Consider the following 15,008-nt stretch of genomic DNA (forward strand, 5'->3'; position numbering starts at 1 on the left):
CTGTGTGGGTTATTAACCTGGGGGTCTCTCTGTGTAGGTTATTAACCTGGGTGTCTCTCTGTGTAGGTTATTAACCTGGGGGTCTCTCTGTGTAGGTTATTAACCTGGGGGTCTCTCTGTGTAGGTTATTAACCTGGGGGTCTCTCTGTGTGGGTTATTAACCCGGGGGTCTCTCTGTGTAGGTTATTAACCTGGGTCTCTCTGTGTGGGTTATTAACCCGGGGGTCTCTCTGTGTAGGTTATTAACCCGGGGGTCTCTCTGTGTAGGTTATTAACCTGGGGGTCTCTCTGTGTGGGTTATTAACCCGGGGGTCTCTCTGTGTAGGTTATTAACCTGGGTCTCTCTGTGTGGGTTATTAACCCGGGTCTCTCTGTGTGGGTTATTAACCAGGGGGTCTCTCTGTGTAGGTTATTAACCAGGGGGTCTCTCTGTGTAGGTTATTAACCTGGGGGTCTCTCTGTGTAGGTTATTAACCTGGGGGTCTCTCTGTGTAGGTTATTAACCAGGGGGTCTCTCTGTGTAGGTTATTAACCAGGGGGTCTCTCTGTGTAGGTTATTAACCAGGGGGTCTCTGTGTGGGTTATTAACCCGGGTCTCTCTGTGTGGGTTATTAACCCGGGGGTCTCTCTGTGTAGGTTATTAACCTGGGGGTCTCTCTATGTAGGTTATTAACCTGGGGGTCTCTCTGTGTGGGTTATTAACCCGGGGGTCTCTCTGTGTAAGTTATTAACCTGGGTCTCTCTGTGTGGGTTATTAACCCGGGGGTCTCTCTGTGTAGGTTATTAACCCGGGGGTCTCTCTGTGTAGGTTATTAACCTGGGGGTCTCTCTGTGTGGGTTATTAACCCGGGGGTCTCTCTGTGTAGGTTATTAACCTGGGTCTCTCTGTGTGGGTTATTAACCTGGGTCTCTCTGTGTGGGTTATTAACCCGGGTCTCTCTGTGTGGGTTATTAACCCGGGTCTCTCTGTGTGGGTTATTAACCAGGGGGTCTCTCTGTGTAGGTTATTAACCAGGGGGTCTCTCTGTGTAGGTTATTAACCTGGGTGTCTCTCTGTAGGTTATTAACCTGGGGGTCTCTCTGTGTAGGTTATTAACCAGGGGGTCTCTCTGTGTAGGTTATTAACCAAGGGGTCTCTCTGTGTAGGTTATTAACCAGGGGGTCTCTCTGTGTAGGTTATTAACCTGGGGGTCTCTCTGTGTAGGTTATTAACCTGGGGGTCTCTCCGTGTAGGTTATTAACCTGGGGGTCTCTCTGTGTAGGTTATTAACCTGGGGGTCTCTCTGTGTGGGTTATTAACCAGGGGATCTCTCTGTGTGGGATATTAACCAGGGGTCTCTCTGTGTAGGTTATTAACCTGGGGGTCTCTGTGTATGTTATTAACCTGGGGGTCTCTCTGTGTAGGTTATTAACCTGGGGGTCTCTCTGTGTGGGTTATTAACCCGGGTCTCTCTGTGTGGGTTATTAACCCGGGTCTCTCTGTGTGGGTTATTAACCGGGTCTCTGTGTAGGTTATTAACCGGGTCTCTGTGTAGGTTATTAACCCGGGTCTCTCTGTATAGGTTATTAGCCGGGGTCTCTCTGTGTGGGTTATTAAACCGGGGTCTCTCTGTGTGGGTTATTAAACCGGCGTCTCTCTGTGTGGGTTATTAAACCGGGGTCTCTCTGTGTGGGTTATTAAACCGAGTCTCTCTGTGTGGGTTATTAACCGGGGTCTCTCTGTGTGGGTTATTAAACCGGGTCTCTCTGTGTAGGTTATTACCCCGGGTCTCTCTGTGTGGGTTATTAACCGGGGTCTCTCTGTGTAGGTTATTACCCCGGGTCTCTCTGTGTAGGTTATTACCCCGGGTCTCTCTGTGTGGGTTATTAACCGGGGTCTCTCTGTGTGGGTTATTAAACCGGGTCTCTCTGTGTAGGTTATTACCCCGGGTCTCTCTGTGTAGGTTATTAACCCGGGTCTCTGTTTGTTTCAGATCAACAAATCGGTGAACAAGCAGGAGGATGCCTGGATGAACCAGTTCGTCAAGCAGTTCAACAACATGAACTACCCTGTGAGTACGCAGCCTTGAACCTTGAACCCTGAACCCTCAAATCAAACAGTTCAACAACATGAACTACCCTGTGAGTACGCAACCTTGAACCTTGAACCCTGAACCCTCAAATCAAACAGTTCAACAACATGAACTACCCTGTGAGTACGCAACCTTGAACCTTGAACCCTCAAATCAAACAGTTCAACAACATGAACTACCCTGTGAGTACGCAGGGAAGAGGGGTTGGAGCTCGTCACATGTCGACCCTTTAGAGAAGAGGGGTCGGAACTCGTCAGATGTCGACCCTTTAGAGAAGAGGGGTCGGAAGGGTAATCAGGGTAATCTGTTCCGTGAACCCGACCCTTCAGGTGTGATTGTAACAGGTCTTGGGTAGACTTTATGTGTAACAGATTTGCCTGCTAGGACCCATATAGACCCGACCGCTGCGGTAGAGGGAGATAAATAATTACACATGTTCTCCTGCTGAACTTGCAAACCTCTGGGCAGCAGCACGACCACAAGACCAGCCCCCAGCACATCAGTGGACTATCTCTCTCTCTCTCTCTCTCTCATCTCTGACCTATCTTATACCTCTCTCTGTCCATCCCCTTCTAGAGAGACTCTCCTGAAGACTTGTCGAAGAGCAATAAGATGGAGATGGGAGGAGGAGGAGGGATGATGTCTGACAAGCGTATGGATGTGAACATGGGAGAGTACAGTGGAGTGATGGGGAAAAACTCAGCTTCCAGGCACCAGATCCACAAAGAGCCTTCCATGGAGAGAAGCCCTTACTACGACAAGGTACTGTCTGTGTAGTGTACCGTCTCCCAGCGTTGCACTGCCCCCTGGTGGTAGCTCAGTGTCATTACAGAATGTAGTCCCCTGGTGGTAGCTCAGTGTCGTTACAGAATGTAGCCCCCTGGTGGTAGCTCAGTGTCGTTACAGAATGTAGTCCCCTGGTGGTAGCTCAGTGTCATTACAGAATGTAGTCCCCTGGTGGTAGCTCAGTGTCGTTACAGAATGTAGCCCCCTGGTGGTAGCTCAGTGTCGTTACAGAATGTAGTCCCCTGGTGGTAGCTCAGTGTCATTACAGAATGTAGTCCCCTGGTGGTAGCTCAGTGTCATTACAGAATGTAGTCCCCTGGTGGTAGCTCAGTGTCATATCAGAATGTAGTCCCCTGGTGGTAGCTCAGTGTCATTACAGGATGTAGCCCCCTGGTGGTAGCTCAGTGTCATTACAGAATGTAGTCCCCTGGTGGTAGCTCAGTGTCATTACAGAATGTAGTCCCCTGGTGGTAGCTCAGTGTCATTACAGAATGTAGTCCCCTGGTGGTAGCTCAGTGTCATATCAGAATGTAGTCCCCTGGTGGTAGCTCAGTGTCTTTACAGATTGTAGCCCCCTGGTGGTAGCTCAGTGTCATATCAGAATGTTGTCCCCTGGTGGTAGCTCAGTGTCATTACAGGATGTAGCCCCCTGGTGGTAGCTCAGTGTCATTATACAATGTAGCCCCCTGGTGGTAGCTCAGTGTCATTACAGAATGTAGCCCCCTGGTGGTAGCTGTGTCATTACATAATGTAGTCCCCTGGTGGTAGCTCAGTGTCATTACAGAATGTAGTCCCCTGGTGGTAGCTCAGTGTCATTACAGAATGTAGTCCCCTGGTGGTAGCTCATTGTCATTACAGAATGTAGCCCCCTGGTGGTAGCTCAGTGTCATTACAGAATGTAGTCCCCTGGTGGTAGCTCAGTGTCATATCAGAATGTAGTCCCCTGGTGGTAGCTCAGTGTCATTACAGAATGTAGTCCCCTGGTGGTAGCTCAGTGTCATTACAGAATGTAGTCCCCTGGTGGTAGCTCAGTGTCACTACAGAATGTAGTCCCCTGGTGGTAGCTCAGTGTCATTACAGAATGTAGTCCCCTGGTGGTAGCTCAGTGTCATTACAGAATGTAGTCCCCTGGTGGTAGCTCAGTGTCATTACAGAATGTAGTCCCCTGGTGGTAGCTCAGTGTCATTACATAATGTAGTCCCCTGGTGGTAGCTCAGTGTCATTACAGAATGTAGTCCCCTGGTGGTAGCTCAGTGTCATTACATAATGTAGTCCCCTGGTGGTAGCTCAGTGTCATTACAGAATGTAGCCCCCTGGTGGTAGCTCAGTGTCCCCCTGGTGGTAGCTCAGTGTCATTACAGAATGTAGCCCCCTGGTGGTAGCTCAGTGTCCCCCTGGTGGTAGCTCAGTGTCATTACAGAATGTAGCCCCCTGGTGGTAGCTCAGTGTCATTACAGATTGTAGTCCCCTGGTGGTAGCTCAGTGTCATTACAGAATGTAGTCCCCTGGTGGTAGCTCAGTGTCATTACATAATGTAGTCCCCTGGTGGTAGCTCAGTGTCATTACAGAATGTAGTCCCCTGGTGGTAGCTCAGTGTCATTACAGAATGTAGTCCCCTGGTGGTAGCTCAGTGTCGTTACAGAATGTAGCCCCCTGGTGGTAGCTCAGTGTCGTTACAGAATGTAGTCCCCTGGTGGTAGCTCAGTGTCATTACAGAATGTAGTCCCCTGGTGGTAGCTCAGTGTCATTACAGAATGTAGTCCCCTGGTGGTAGCTCAGTGTCATATCAGAATGTAGTCCCCTGGTGGTAGCTCAGTGTCATTACAGAATGTAGTCCCCTGGTGGTAGCTCAGTGTCATATCAGAATGTAGTCCCCTGGTGGTAGCTCAGTGTCATTACAGGATGTAGCCCCCAGGTGGTAGCTCAGTGTCATTACAGAATGTAGTCCCCTGGTGGTAGCTCAGTGTCAATACAGAATGTAGTCCCCTGGTGGTAGCTCAGTGTCATTACAGAATGTAGTCCCCTGGTGGTAGCTCAGTGTCTTTACAGATTGTAGCCCCCTGGTGGTAGCTCAGTGTCATATCAGAATGTTGTCCCCTGGTGGTAGCTCAGTGTCATTACAGGATGTAGCCCCCTGGTGGTAGCTCAGTGTCATTATAGAATGTAGCCCCCTGGTGGTAGCTCAGTGTCATTACAGAATGTAGCCCCCTGGTGGTAGCTCAGTGTCATTACATAATGTAGTCCCCTGGTGGTAGCTCAGTGTCATTACAGAATGTAGTCCCCTGGTGGTAGCTCAGTGTCATTACAGAATGTAGTCCCCTGGTGGTAGCTCATTGTCATTACAGAATGTAGCCCCCTGGTGGTAGCTCAGTGTCATTACAGAATGTAGTCCCCTGGTGGTAGCTCAGTGTCATATCAGAATGTAGTCCCCTGGTGGTAGCTCAGTGTCATTACAGAATGTAGTCCCCTGGTGGTAGCTCAGTGTCATTACAGAATGTAGTCCCCTGGTGGTAGCTCAGTGTCATTACAGAATGTAGTCCCCTGGTGGTAGCTCAGTGTCATTACAGAATGTAGTCCCCTGGTGGTAGCTCAGTGTCATTACAGAATGTAGTCCCCTGGTGGTAGCTCAGTGTCATTACAGAATGTAGTCCCCTGGTGGTAGCTCAGTGTCATTACAGAATGTAGTCCCCTGGTGGTAGCTCAGTGTCATTACATAATGTAGTCCCCTGGTGGTAGCTCAGTGTCCCCCTGGTGGTAGCTCAGTGTCATTACAGAATGTAGCCCCCTGGTGGTAGCTCAGTGTCCCCCTGGTGGTAGCTCAGTGTCATTACAGAATGTAGCCCCCTGGTGGTAGCTCAGTGTCATTACAGATTGTAGTCCCCTGGTGGTAGCTCAGTGTCATTACAGAATGTAGTCCCCTGGTGGTAGCTCAGTGTCATTACATAATGTAGTCCCCTGGTGGTAGCTCAGTGTCATTACAGAATGTAGTCCCCTGGTGGTAGCTCAGTGTCCCCCTGGTGGTAGCTCAGTGTCATTACAGAATGTAGTCCCCTGGTGGTAGCTCAGTGTCATTACAGAATGTAGTCCCCTGGTGGTAGCTCATTGTCATTACATAATGTAGTCCCCTGGTGGTAGCTCAGTGACGTTACAGAATGTAGTCCCCTGGTGGTAGCTCAGTGTCGTTACAGAATGTAGTCCCCTGGTGGTAGCTCAGTGTCATTACAGAATGTAGTCCCCTGGTGGTAGCTGTGTCATTACAGAATGTAGCCCCCTGGTGGTAGCTCAGTGTCATTACAGAATGTAGTCCCCTGGTGGTAGCTCAGTGTCATTACAGAATGTAGTCCCCTGGTGGTAGCTCAGTGTCATTACAGAATGTAGCCCCCTGGTGGTAGCTCAGTGTCATTACATAATGTAGTCCCCTGGTGGTAGCTCAGTGTCATTACAGAATGTAGTCCCCTGGTGGTAGCTCAGTGTCGTTACAGAATGTAGTCCCCTGGTGGTAGCTCAGTGTCATTACAGAATGTAGTCCCCTGGTGGTAGCTCTGTGTCATTACAGAATGTAGTCCCCTGGTGGTAGCTCAGTGTCATTACAGAATGTAGTCCCCTGGTGGTAGCTCAGCGTCATAAAAAAGCTTTGGCTTCCTGCCGCTTCTCTAGCTTCCTCTGGGGCCTTCTCTCCTCCCTCTCTCTTCCTCCCTCCATCTTCTGGGGCCTTCTCTCCTCCCTCTCTCTTCCTCCCTCCATCTTCTGGGGCCTTCTCTCCTCCCTCTCTCTTCCTACCTCCATCCTCTGGGGCCTTCTCTCCTCCCTCTCTCTTCCTCCCTCCATCCTCTGGGGCCTTCTCTCCTCCCTCTCTCTTCCGCCCTCCATCCTCTGGGTGCCTTCTCTCCTCCGTCTCTCTTCCGCCCTCCATCCTCTGGGTGCCTTCTCTCCTCCGTCTCTCTTCCTCCCTCCATCCTCTGGGGCCTTCTCTCCTCCCTCTCTCTTCCTCCCTCCATCCTCTGGGGCCTCCTCTCCTCCCTCTCTCTTCCTCCCTCCATCCTCTGGGGCCTTCTCTCCTCTCCTCCCTCTCTCTTCCTCCCTCCATCCTCTGGGGCCTTCTCTTCCTCCCTCTCTCTTCCTCCCTCCATCCTCTGGGGCCTTCTCTTCCTCCCTCTCTCTTCCTCCCTCCATCCTCTGGGGCCTTCTCTTCCTCCCTCTCTCTTCCTCCATCCTCTGGGGCCTTCTCTCCATCCTCCCTCCATCTTCTGGGGCCTTCTCTCTCTTCCTCCCTCCATCTTCTCGGGCCTTCTCTCCTCTCTCTCTTCCTCTCCCTGTTTTCCACGATGTCATGCCTCCTTCCTCATCTGTCCGTCTGTCCTTGCCTCTGCAGCTCTCCCTGCCGCTCTCTGCTTATGATCGCTCCGCCTCGGAGGAGCTCTCCTCCAATCACGGCATGAGCTTTTCCCCCTCCCACTCTGCTCAGCCTATCCCCTCTCTCTGCTCAGGGCAGGCTCCCACCCCCTCTGTCTCTGAGGCTGGTAGGCAGGTGAGTGGTTACGATGCTCTTGAATATAGTGTGTTTGTTTGTGACAATCTGTCCGAAGTGTGTGTATCCTGTGTGTTTCAGTCCTCTTAATGTGTGTGTGTTTCAGTCCTCTTCACGTGTGTGTGTGTGTGTGTTTCAGTCCTCTTCACGTGTGTGTGTGTGTGTTTCAGTCCTCTTAACGTGTGTGTGTGTGTGTGTGTGTGTGTGTGTGTGTGTGTTTCAGTCCTCTTAACGTGTGTGTGTGTGTGTGTGTTTCAGTCCTCTTAACGTGTGTGTGTGTGTGTGTTTCAGTCCTCTTCACGTGTGTGTGTGTGTGTGTGTTTCAGTCCTCTTAACGTGTGTGTGTGTGTGTTTCAGATCGTGAACTCCATGTATGGCAGCAGTGCAGTACCATCTCATAACGCTCCCCAGCCCCTCAACTCAGCCCAGAACAATCTCCGTAACCAAGTGCCTCCACCCGTCCTGTCCTCTCAGGTACACACACACACACACACACACACACACACACACACACACACACACACACACACACACTCTCAATATATGTGGCCACCGAAGAACTACCTGGTGTGATCATATAAAAATGTTAACCAGACTGTCCCTTTAAAGGGGATGTTAACCAGACTGTCCCTTTAAAGAGGATGTTAACCGGGAGGTCCCTTTTAAAGGGGATGTTAACCGGGAGGTCCCTTTTAAAGGGGATGTTAACCGGGAGGTCCCTTTAAAGGGGATGTTAACCGGGAGGTCCTTTTAAAGGGGATGTTAACCAGGGGGTCCCTTTAAAGGGGATGTTCAACCTCCTGAAGGTCCAATAATATTCTCCCCATTGCCTTACTAGTGACGTCTCTACTGAAGTACCCTCCCAGTGCAGGAGGTCTCTCTGTTCTACTAATCTAGTTGTCCTCCCCAGTGCAGGAGGTCTGACTGTCCTACTAATCTAGTTGTCCTCCCAGTGCAGGAGGTCTCTCTGTTCTACTAATCTAGTTGTCCTCCCCAGTGCAGGAGGTCTGACTGTTCTACTAATCTAGTTGTCCTCCCAGTGCAGGAGGTCTGACTGTTCTACTAATCTAGTTGTCCTCCCAGTGCAGGAGGCCTGACTGTTCTACTAATCTAGTTGTCCTCCCAGTGCAGGAGGTCTGACTATGTTCTACTCATCTAGTTGTCCTCCCAGTGCAGGAGGCCTGACTGGTCTACTAATCTAGTTGTCCTCCCCAGTGCAGGAGGCCTGTCTCTGTTCTACTAATCTAGTTGATGTGACTGTGTTCCAGGTCCCTCCCTCTATCCTGAAGTACCCTCCCAGTGCAGGAGGTCTGAACCTGTTTGGTCCACAGCAAGTAGCTGTCCTCAACCAGCTGTCTCAACTCAACCAGCTGTCTCAACTCAACCAGCTTAACCAGTTACAGGTTAGCACACACAGACACACACACACCGTCATACACAGGTTAACACTGATGTCCGTTAACTCAGATCTGAAATCTAGTGTAATTCCTGACGGGTCGTTTGTCTCCACAGCGTCTCCTCCTCCAGCAGTCTCAGCAGCAGAATCAGAGACCCATGCCTGTTGGACAGCAGCAGAGTCACAGACCAATGCCTGTGGGACGCCAGCAGGACCAGCAGGTACATACTGGCTGTGTCTGTCTGTTTCTGTCTGTCTGTCTGTCTGTCGGTGTTGTCTGTCTGTCTCTCGGTGTTGTCTGTCTGCCTGTCTCAGTCTCTCTGCCTCTTTGTGTCTGTCTCTCTGGCTGTCTCGGTGTTGTCTGTCTGTCTCTCTCTCGGTGTTGTCTGTCTGTCTCTCGTTGTTGTCCGTCTGCCTGTCTCTGTCTCTCTGCCTCTCTCAGTGTTGTCTGTCTGTCTCTCGGTGTTGTCTGTCTGTCTCTCGGTGTTGTCTGTCTGTCTCTCGGTGTTGTCTGTCTGCCTGTCTCAGTCTCTCTGCCTCTTTGTGTCTGTCTCTCTGGCTGTCTCGGTGTTGTCTGTCTGTCTCTCGGTGTTGTCTGTCTGTCTCTCGGTGTTGTCTGTCTGCCTGTCTCTGTCTCTCTGCCTCTCTCAGTGTTGTCTGTCTGTCTCTCTGTGTTGTCTGTCTGTCTCTCTGTGTTGTCTGTCTGTCTCTCTGTGTTGTCTGTCTGTCTCTCTGTGTTGTCTGTCTGTCTCTCTGTGTTGTCTGTCTGTCTCTCTGTGTTGTCTGTCTGTCTCTCTGTGTTGTCTGTCTGTCTCTCGGTGTTGTCTGTCTGTCTCTCTGTCTCTGCCTGTCTCGGTGTTGTCTGTCTGTCTCTCTGTCTCTGCCTGTCTCGGTGTTGTCTGTCTGTCTCTCTGTCTCTGCCTGTCTCGGTGTTGTCTGTCTGTCTCTCTGCCTGTCTCGGTGTTGTCTGCCTGTCTCTCTGCCTGTCTCGGTGTTGTCTGTCTCTCTCTCGGTGTCTGCCTGTCTCTCTGTGTCTGTGTTGCATGTTATACACAACCTTGGTTCTTTTCCGATACTAGTCTATAGTACAGACTAACTGTCTGTCTCTCGGTGTTGTCTGTCTCTCTGCCTGTCTCTCTGTGTCTGTGTTTCACGTTATACACAACCTTGGTTCTTTTCCGATACTAGTCTATAGTACAGACTAACTGTCTGTCTCTCGGTGTTGTCTGTCTCTCTGCCTGTCTCTCGGTGTCTGTGTTTCACGTTATACACAACCTTGGTTGTTTTCCGATACTAGTCTATAGTACAGACTAACTGTCTGTGCCGTCATCTAACCCCTCCCTTCTCTGTGTGCAGGGCCGTCCTATTGGTTCGTCCCAGTCGATGATGCAGCCTCCGCAACACCTCGACCACTCCCTCTTGAAGCAGAACCCCGCCCACCAGCCCCTCAAGTCCTACATGGACAACTACATGCCCCAGAATGCATCTGAGCTGCAGAAGGAGCCCAACCACATGGGCTCCTTTACCAACTTCCCTTTAGGTAGGCCTTCATGATGCCTGAAGGAAATATCAATCTGATAATTTAGTAGGGCCCTCACACTGCCTGCTGTGATAGATTGGTGTCCTGTCCAGGGGGTGTCCTGGCACATCGAGCTGTCTCACTACAGAAACAGGAGATAGATTAGTGTCCTATCCAGGGGGTGTCCTGGTACAGGAGACAGACTAGTGTCCTGGTACATCAAGCTGTCTCACTACAGAAACAGGAGACAGACTAGTGTCCTGGTACATCAAGCTGTCTCACTACAGAAACAGGAGACAGACTAGTGTCCTGGTACATCAAGCTGTCTCACTACAGAAACAGGAGACAGACTAGTGTCCTGGTACATCAAGCTGTCTCACTATAGAAACAGGAGACAGACTAGTGTCCTGTCCAGGGGGTGTCCTGGTACATCAAGCTGTCTCACTACAGAAACAGGAGACAGACTAGTGTCCTGTCCAGGGGGTGTCCTGGTACATCAAGCTGTCTCACTACAGAAACAGGAGACAGACTAGTGTCCTGTCCAGGGGGTGTCCTGGTACAGGAGATAGACTAGTGTCCTGGTACATCAAGCTGTCTCACTACAGAAACAGGAGACAGACTAGTGTCCTGTCCAGGGGGTGTCCTGGTACATCAAGCTGTCTCACTACAGAAACAGGAGACAGACTAGTGTCCTGTCCAGGGGGTGTCCTGGTACATCAAGCTGTCTCTCTACAGTAACAGGAGATAGACTAGTGTCCTGTCCAGGGGGTGTCCTGGCACATCAAGCTGTCTCACTACAGAAACAGGAGATAGACTAGTGTCCTGTCCAGGGGGTGTCCTGGCACATCAAGCTGTCTCACTACAGAAACAGGAGATAGACTAGTGTCCTGTCCAGGGGGTGTCCTAGTACATCAGAAACAGGAGATAGACTAGTGTCCTGTCCAGGGGGTGTCCTGGCACATCAAGCTGTCTCACTACAGAAACAGGAGATAGACTAGTGTCCTGTCCAGGGGGTGTCCTGGTACATCAAGCTGTCTCACACTACAGTAACAGGAGATAGACTAGTGTCCTGTCCAGGGGGTGTCCTGGTACATCAAGCTGTCTCGCTACTATCCCTGTGTCTACGGGGGTTTCCTGGACAGTGTTTTATCCTGGTGTCTACGTAGTTCTAGACAGTATTTTATCCTGGTGTCTACGTAGTTCTGTAGTTCTAGACAGTGTTTTATCCTGGTGTCTACATAGTTCTGTAGTTCTAGACAGTGTTTTGTCCTGGTGTCTACGTAGTTCTGTAGTTCTAGACAGTGTTTTATCCTGGTGTCTACGTAGTTCTGTAGTTCTAGACAGTGTTTTATCCTGGTGTCTACGTAGTTCTGTAGTTCTAGACAGTGTTTTATCCTGGTGTCTATGTAGTCCTGTAGTTCTAGACAGTGTTTTATCCTGGTGTCTACGTAGTTCTGTAGTTCTAGACAGTGTTTTATCCTGGTGTCTACGTAGTTCTGTAGTTCTAGACAGTGTTTTATCCTGGTGTCTACGTAGTTCTAGACAGTGTTTTATCCTGGTGTCTGCGTAGTTCTGTAGTTCTAGACAGTGTTTTATCCTGGTGTCTGCGTAGTTCTGTAGTTCTAGACAGTGTTTTATCCTGGTGTCTGCGTAGTTCTGTAGTTCTAGACAGTGTTTTATCCTGGTGTCTGCATAGTTCTGTAGTTCTAGACAGTGTTTTATCCTGGTGTCTACGTAGTTCTAGACAGTATTTTATCCTGGTGTCTACGTAGTTCTGTAGTTCTAGACAGTGTTTTATCCTGGTGTCTACGTAGTTCTAGACAGTATTTTATCCTGGTGTCTACGTAGTTCTGTAGTTCTAGACAGTGTTTTATCCTGGTGTCTACATAGTTCTGTAGTTCTAGACAGTGTTTTGTCCTGGTGTCTACGTAGTTCTGTAGTTCTAGACAGTGTTTTATCCTGGTGTCTACGTAGTTCTGTAGTTCTAGACAGTGTTTTATCCTGGTGTCTACGTAGTTCTGTAGTTCTAGACAGTGTTTTATCCTGGTGTCTATGTAGTCCTGTAGTTCTAGACAGTGTTTTATCCTGGTGTCTACGTAGTTCTGTAGTTCTAGACAGTGTTTTATCCTGGTGTCTACGTAGTTCTGTAGTTCTAGACAGTGTTTTATCCTGGTGTCTACGTAGTTCTGTAGTTCTAGACAGTGTTTTATCCTGGTGTCTACGTAGTTCTGTAGTTCTAGACAGTGTTTTATCCTGGTGTCTACGTAGTTCTGTAGTTCTAGACAGTGTTTTATCCTGGTGTCTACGTAGTTCTGTAGTTCTAGACAGTGTTTTATCCTGGTGTCTACGTAGTTCTGTAGTTCTAGACAGTGTTTTATCCTGGTGTCTACGTAGTTCTAGACAGTGTTTTATCCTGGTGTCTACGTAGTTCTAGACAGTGTTTTATCCTGGTGTCTACGTAGTTCTAGACAGTGTTTTATCCTGGTGTCTACGTAGTTCTAGACAGTGTTTTATCCTGGTGTCTACGTAGTTCTGTAGTTCTAGACAGTGTTTTATCCTGGTGTCTACGTAGTTCTGTAGTTCTAGACAGTGTTTTATCCTGGTGTCTACGTAGTTCTGTAGTTCTAGACAGTGTTTTATTCTGGTGTCTACATAGTTCTGTAGTTCTAGACAGTGTTTTATCCTGGTGTCTACGTAGTTCTGTAGTTCTAGACAGTGTTTTATCCTGGTGTCTACGTAGTCCTGTAGTTCTAGACAGTGTTTTATCCTGGTGTCTACGTAGTTCTGTAGTTCTAGACAGTGTTTTATCCTGGTGTCTACGTAGTTCTAGACAGTGTTTTATCCTGGTGTCTGCGTAGTTCTGTAGTTCTAGACAGTGTTTTATCCTGGTGTCTGCGTAGTTCTGTAGTTCTAGACAGTGTTTTATCCTGGTGTCTGCGTAGTTCTGTAGTTCTAGACAGTGTTTTATCCTGGTGTCTGCATAGTTCTGTAGTTCTAGACAGTGTTTTATCCTGGTGTCTACGTAGTTCTGTAGTTCTAGACAGTGTTTTATCCTGGTGTCTACGTAGTACTGTAGTTCTAGACAGTGTTTTATCCTGGTGTCTACGTAGTTCTGTAGTTCTAGACAGTGTTTTATCCTGGTGTCTACATAGTTCTGTAGTTCTAGACAGTGTTTTATCCTGGTGTCTACGTAGTTCTGTAGTTCTAGACAGTGTTTTATCCTGGTGTCTACGTAGTTCTGTAGTTCTAGACAGTGTTTTATCCTGGTGTCTACGTAGTTCTGTAGTCCTAGACAGTGTTTTATCCTGGTGTCTACGTAGTTCTGTAGTTCTAGACAGTGTTTTATCCTGGTGTCTACGTAGTTCTGTAGTTCTAGACAGTGTTTTATCCTGGTGTCTATGTAGTTCTGTAGTTCTAGACAGTGTTTTATCCTGGTGTCTACGTAGTTCTAGACAGTGTTTTAGCCTGGTGTCTACGTAGATCTGTAGTTCTAGACAGTGTTTTATCCTGGTGTCTACGTAGTTCTAGACAGTGTTTTATCCTGGTGTCTACGTAGTTCTGTCTGTGTATATCTGAAATACTGAAATTCTCTCGTCTTCTCCAGGCTTGAACTCTAACCTGAATGTAGGCCTTGACACGGGGTCTGGCTGTAAGGAGCCTCAGTCTCGTCTGAAGAAGTGGACGGCCTTGGACGTGTCCGTTAACTCACCTCTGGAGCACAAGCCTGGTACGTCTCTGTGTGTGTGTCCTGGTACGTCTCTCAGTGTGTGTGTCCAAGCCTGGTACGTCTCTCAGTGTGTGTGTCCTGGTACGTCTCTCAGTGTGTGTGTCCAAGCCTGGTACGTCTCTCAGTGTGTGTGTCCAAGCCTGGTACGTCTCTGTGTGTGTGTCCTGGTACGTCTCTCAGTGTGTGTGTCCTGGTACGTCTCTCAGTGTGTGTGTCCAAGCCTGGTACGTCTCTCAGTGTGTGTCCTGGTACGTCTCTCAGTGTGTGTGTCCAAGCCTGGTACGTCTCTCAGTGTGTGTCCAAGCCTGGTACGTCTCTCAGTGTGTGTCCTGGTACGTCTCTCAGTGTGTGTGTCCTTGTACGTCTCTCAGTGTGTGTCTCCAAGCCTGGTACGTCTCTCAGTGTGTGTGTCCTGGTACGTCTCTCAGTGTGTGTCCAAGCCTGGTACGTCTCTCAGTGTGTGTGTCCACATCTCTCAGTGTGTGTCCAAGTCTCTCAGTGTGTGTCCAAGCCTGGTACGTCTCCTCAGTGTGTGTGTCCAGGCCTGTTACGTCTCTCAGTGTGTGTCCAAGCCTGGTACGTCTCCTCAGTGTGTGTGTGTGTCCAGGCCTGGTACGTCTCCTCAGTGTGTGTGTCCAGGCCTGGTACGTCTCCTCAGTGTGTGTGTCCAAGCCTGGTACGTCTCCTCAGTGTGTGTGTCCAAGCCTGGTACGTCTCCTCAGTGTGTGTGTCCTGGCCTGGGACGTCTCTCAGTGTGTGTGTCCAAGCCTGAGACGTCTCTCAGTGTGTGTGTCCAAGCCTGAGACGTCTCTCAGTGTGTGTGTCCAAGCCTGGGACGTCTCTGTGTGTGTGTCCAAGCCTGGGACGTCTCTGTGTGTGTGTCCAAGCCTGGGACGTCTCTCAGTGTGTGTCCTGGCCTGGGACGTCTCTGTGTGTGTGTCCAAGCCTGGGACGTCTCTCAGTGTGTGTGTCCAAGCCTG

The 15,008-nt window shown here is 49.4% G+C and overlaps 1 protein-coding gene across 9 annotated transcripts in view; it reads left to right on the top strand.

The window, feature by feature from the left end:
- LOC110517481 (trinucleotide repeat-containing gene 6A protein) overlaps positions 1-15,008 on the top strand; it is an 84,682-nt gene that overhangs the window by 45,802 nt on the left and 23,872 nt on the right. For 7 of the 9 annotated variants that reach the window (XM_036972127.1, XM_036972123.1, XM_036972124.1 and 4 more), the window contains 8 exons: positions 1,974-2,051; positions 2,649-2,834; positions 7,231-7,386; positions 7,744-7,860; positions 8,655-8,789; positions 8,899-9,003; positions 10,139-10,322; positions 13,906-14,028. In XM_036972127.1, coding sequence (XP_036828022.1) covers positions 1,974-2,051; positions 2,649-2,834; positions 7,231-7,386; positions 7,744-7,860; positions 8,655-8,789; positions 8,899-9,003; positions 10,139-10,322; positions 13,906-14,028 — 1,084 coding nt within the window. The remainder of the gene's footprint in view (positions 1-1,973; positions 2,052-2,648; positions 2,835-7,230; positions 7,387-7,743; positions 7,861-8,654; positions 8,790-8,898; positions 9,004-10,138; positions 10,323-13,905; positions 14,029-15,008) is intronic. The other 2 variants (XM_036972128.1, XM_036972129.1) reach the window with 2 other exon arrangements.

The sequence above is a fragment of the Oncorhynchus mykiss genome, unplaced genomic scaffold (genome assembly GCF_013265735.2).
Source record: "Oncorhynchus mykiss isolate Arlee unplaced genomic scaffold, USDA_OmykA_1.1 un_scaffold_120, whole genome shotgun sequence".
In the NCBI taxonomy this organism is placed as follows: Eukaryota; Metazoa; Chordata; class Actinopteri; order Salmoniformes; family Salmonidae; genus Oncorhynchus; species Oncorhynchus mykiss.